General features: G+C 37.3%; 1 protein-coding gene across 1 annotated transcript; it reads right to left on the bottom strand.

Moving 5' to 3' along the window:
* Positions 1 to 987, bottom strand: LOC105820378 (olfactory receptor 10AG1-like). Its single transcript, XM_012656852.1, has one exon. The coding sequence runs from the start codon at positions 985 to 987 to the stop codon at positions 1 to 3; it is 987 nt and encodes a 328-aa protein (XP_012512306.1).
* Positions 988 to 2,907: the final 1,920 nt, after the last annotated feature.

Genomic DNA, 2,907 nt, shown 5'->3' with positions numbered 1-2,907 from the left:
TCAGTTGCCACACAATGTTAACAGTTTGGGAAGAACTTTCCTCAGAGCCTCTGTAACATCTTTGTTCCGCAGACTGTATATTAGAGGGTTAAACATTGGGGTCAAAATGGTGTAGAAAAGAGAGAGCAGTTTGTCTGTTCCCTCGTATTGATTGGATTTAGGTTTCAAATAGGTGATAGTGGCTGATCCATAGAATAAAACTACAACTATGAGGTGGGATGAACAAGTGGAAAAGGCTTTGGTCCGTCCTGTGTTTGATGGCAACTTCAGGATGGTTGAGATAATTCTGCTATAGGACCCAAGAATCCACACAAAGGGAACAGTGACAAATAATACATTAAATATATAGACCAACATCTCATTCACAAAGATGTCTCCACAGGCCAGCTTGAGCACTGGGGGAATGTCACAGAAGAAGTGGTTGACTTGGTTAGATCCACAAAAAGGCAGAGAGAAAATCTGGTATGTCTGCCCTATGGCTACTGGAATTCCATTGATCCAGCAACCAGCTACTAACTGGATACAGGCTTTGTGGTTCATGATTAAAGGATAATGCAGAGGGTTACAAATGGCCACATAGCGGTCATATGCCATTACAGCCAAAAGGAAACACTCTATGGCTCCCAGGGTGAGGAAAAAACACATCTGTGTAGCACAGGCAAAAAAAGAAATAGTTCCTTTGAGGGTCCAAAGATCCATGAGCATTCTAGGAAGAGTGACAGTCACGTAACAGATTTCTAAGAGAGAAAAATTGCTGAGAAAAAAATACATGGATGTCTGAAGAGTAGGATCGACTTTTATTATTAGAATTATGATGCCATTCCCCAGTAGAATAATCACATAGATGAGAAAGAATAGACCAAAAAGAAACCAGTGAAGTTTGGGAATATCAGAAAAACCCAGGAGAATAAATTCTATTATTGTAGTGAGATTTGTTTCTGTAATTTTCAATTTGCTTTCTGTCTGTGGATTTAGATTTCTTGGCATTTTTGTTTTTAATAATTGGACTGAGACATAGGTTTTGATCTTTAGAATTTCTCAGTTTCTTTCTGACATTTATATTCTGTGATTCTGGGATATTTAATGTGAAACCAAAAGCAATGAAGTCATCTGTAGGAAAAAAAAATCAATTCAATCAATTAAATGCTTGAACAATTGATAGATTTTCACTCTAATTATACCAATAAGATACATATCGCTACACATTTTTAATCCGCTTACAATACCAGAAGAGAGAATGTAGATCAGCTTTTCCTTTCAATCTACTTTTTTTAACCCAAGGATGTGCTCAAACACCCTCCCTTTTAGAAAGGCTCCCCTCTTTCCAAATATTGTTCTTCCTTTAAGTCTCGGATATTTCCTTGAGATCTTGCCTATTTCATTTTTGTACTACTTTGTACAAAGAATTTGAATCCCTCACACCATTATACTCAGATAAGACTTGGTTTTTCCATTCATTTGTTTTTGAGGGAATAAGGTTTCGTGTTTTTATTTTCTATTCTCATGTGATTGTCTTATTTGTTTAAGTGAAAGTGTAAGTAATTGAGGCCAGGACCCTGTTTTTACAAATTTCCCTATCAGCTCCTATATGGTAATAATTGCATTTAATAATTATTAATTCAAACCTCAAGGTACACAATCAATTTAATTCAACATTTTATTTTCTATTACCAATCATATTCATGTTCATCTCTTTTCTAGGGTTAGAATCCAGGCTTCCTCACTCAAAAACTCCCTAAACCACATCTAAGCCTCTTTTCCCAAATTTCTTCCATGATAAAAGCAGAGCCTTAGTTAAAAATCAACTTTTTATTTTTCTGACCATGGGCTGAGGCATCTGAGAAAAATACACTCAAGAGAAACACATATGTCTTTGGTCTCCTTTAAAATACTGAACACAGGACGGGATCATTGGCTCACACCTGTAATCCTAGCACTCTGGGAGGCCGAGGCGGGAGGATTGCTTGAGCTCAGGAGTTCCAAACCACCCTGAGCCAGAGAGAGACCCCGTCTCTAGTAAAAATAGTAAAAAGAGCCGGATGTCAGTTCCAGCTACTGGGGCAGCTGAGACAGGAGAATCTCTTGAGCCCAGGAGTTTGAGGTTGCTGTGAGCTAGGCTGTCACCATGGTACTCTAGCCCAGGCAACAGAGCAAGACCTTGTCTCAAAAGAAAAGAAAAAAATAGTGAACACAAAGAGAAAACAAACAATTACTTTTGCTTAAAGTTAGTATCAAACTTCCTTAATGTATATACTCTATTCATTCTAGCACTTTTTACTACAATTAGGTTAATATTTCCTCTTCTTAAAGATCTACCTTTACCTTCACCATTCCTCATGACCTGTCATCCCTACTAACTGATTATACTACCTAACTTTTAATTAAGTAGTCAGAAAAAGTCCACAAAAATTTCAGTATCTTCTTGTTAACTAATCTTTCTGTCTACATTTATCTAAATAAGCTTTATTTTGTTTGTCTTCTTGGTTCGTTCTGATGTAGTGTACCATTGAAGCTCCTTCCAAAAGAGTCTAACCTAGTAATTCCACAACAATCCATCCGTTCCCAGAAAAACATTCAGAGTGATTTATCCCTTCCTCTCACAACTGCATGAATTCTATTAACCTGTCCTGACTTCTGATGTACTGGCAAAAATGCTTTGTGGAGGGTAAGGGGAGCCAGGTTAAGAAAGGGGTTGATTTACAGCATTTACCTACTTCTAACACCAAATTTCAAGTTCTCCAGACCTTGTATAAACCCAGCTGGATGAAGCACACCACTCACTGTTCCCAAACCCTCAAAATATGTTTATTCTTTTTATCTACACTCCTAACTCCTTAAACTTACCCTCTTATTTCCAGGATTATTCTAATAGTCTTGCCCATCTACAATTCATTATGCACAAAAAAC

The sequence above is a fragment of the Propithecus coquereli genome, unplaced genomic scaffold (assembly GCF_000956105.1).
Source record: "Propithecus coquereli isolate 6110/MARCELLA unplaced genomic scaffold, Pcoq_1.0 Scaffold522, whole genome shotgun sequence".
Taxonomy (NCBI): domain Eukaryota; kingdom Metazoa; phylum Chordata; class Mammalia; order Primates; family Indriidae; genus Propithecus; species Propithecus coquereli.
Note: the sequence above shows the minus strand (reverse complement) of the source record. Positions and strands in the feature narration are given on the sequence as shown.

Excerpts from the sequence above, each read along its gene's own strand:
- LOC105820378 (XM_012656852.1), bottom strand. The coding sequence starts at position 987 with ATGCCAAGAAATCTAAATCCACAGACAGAAAGCAAATTGAAAATTACA.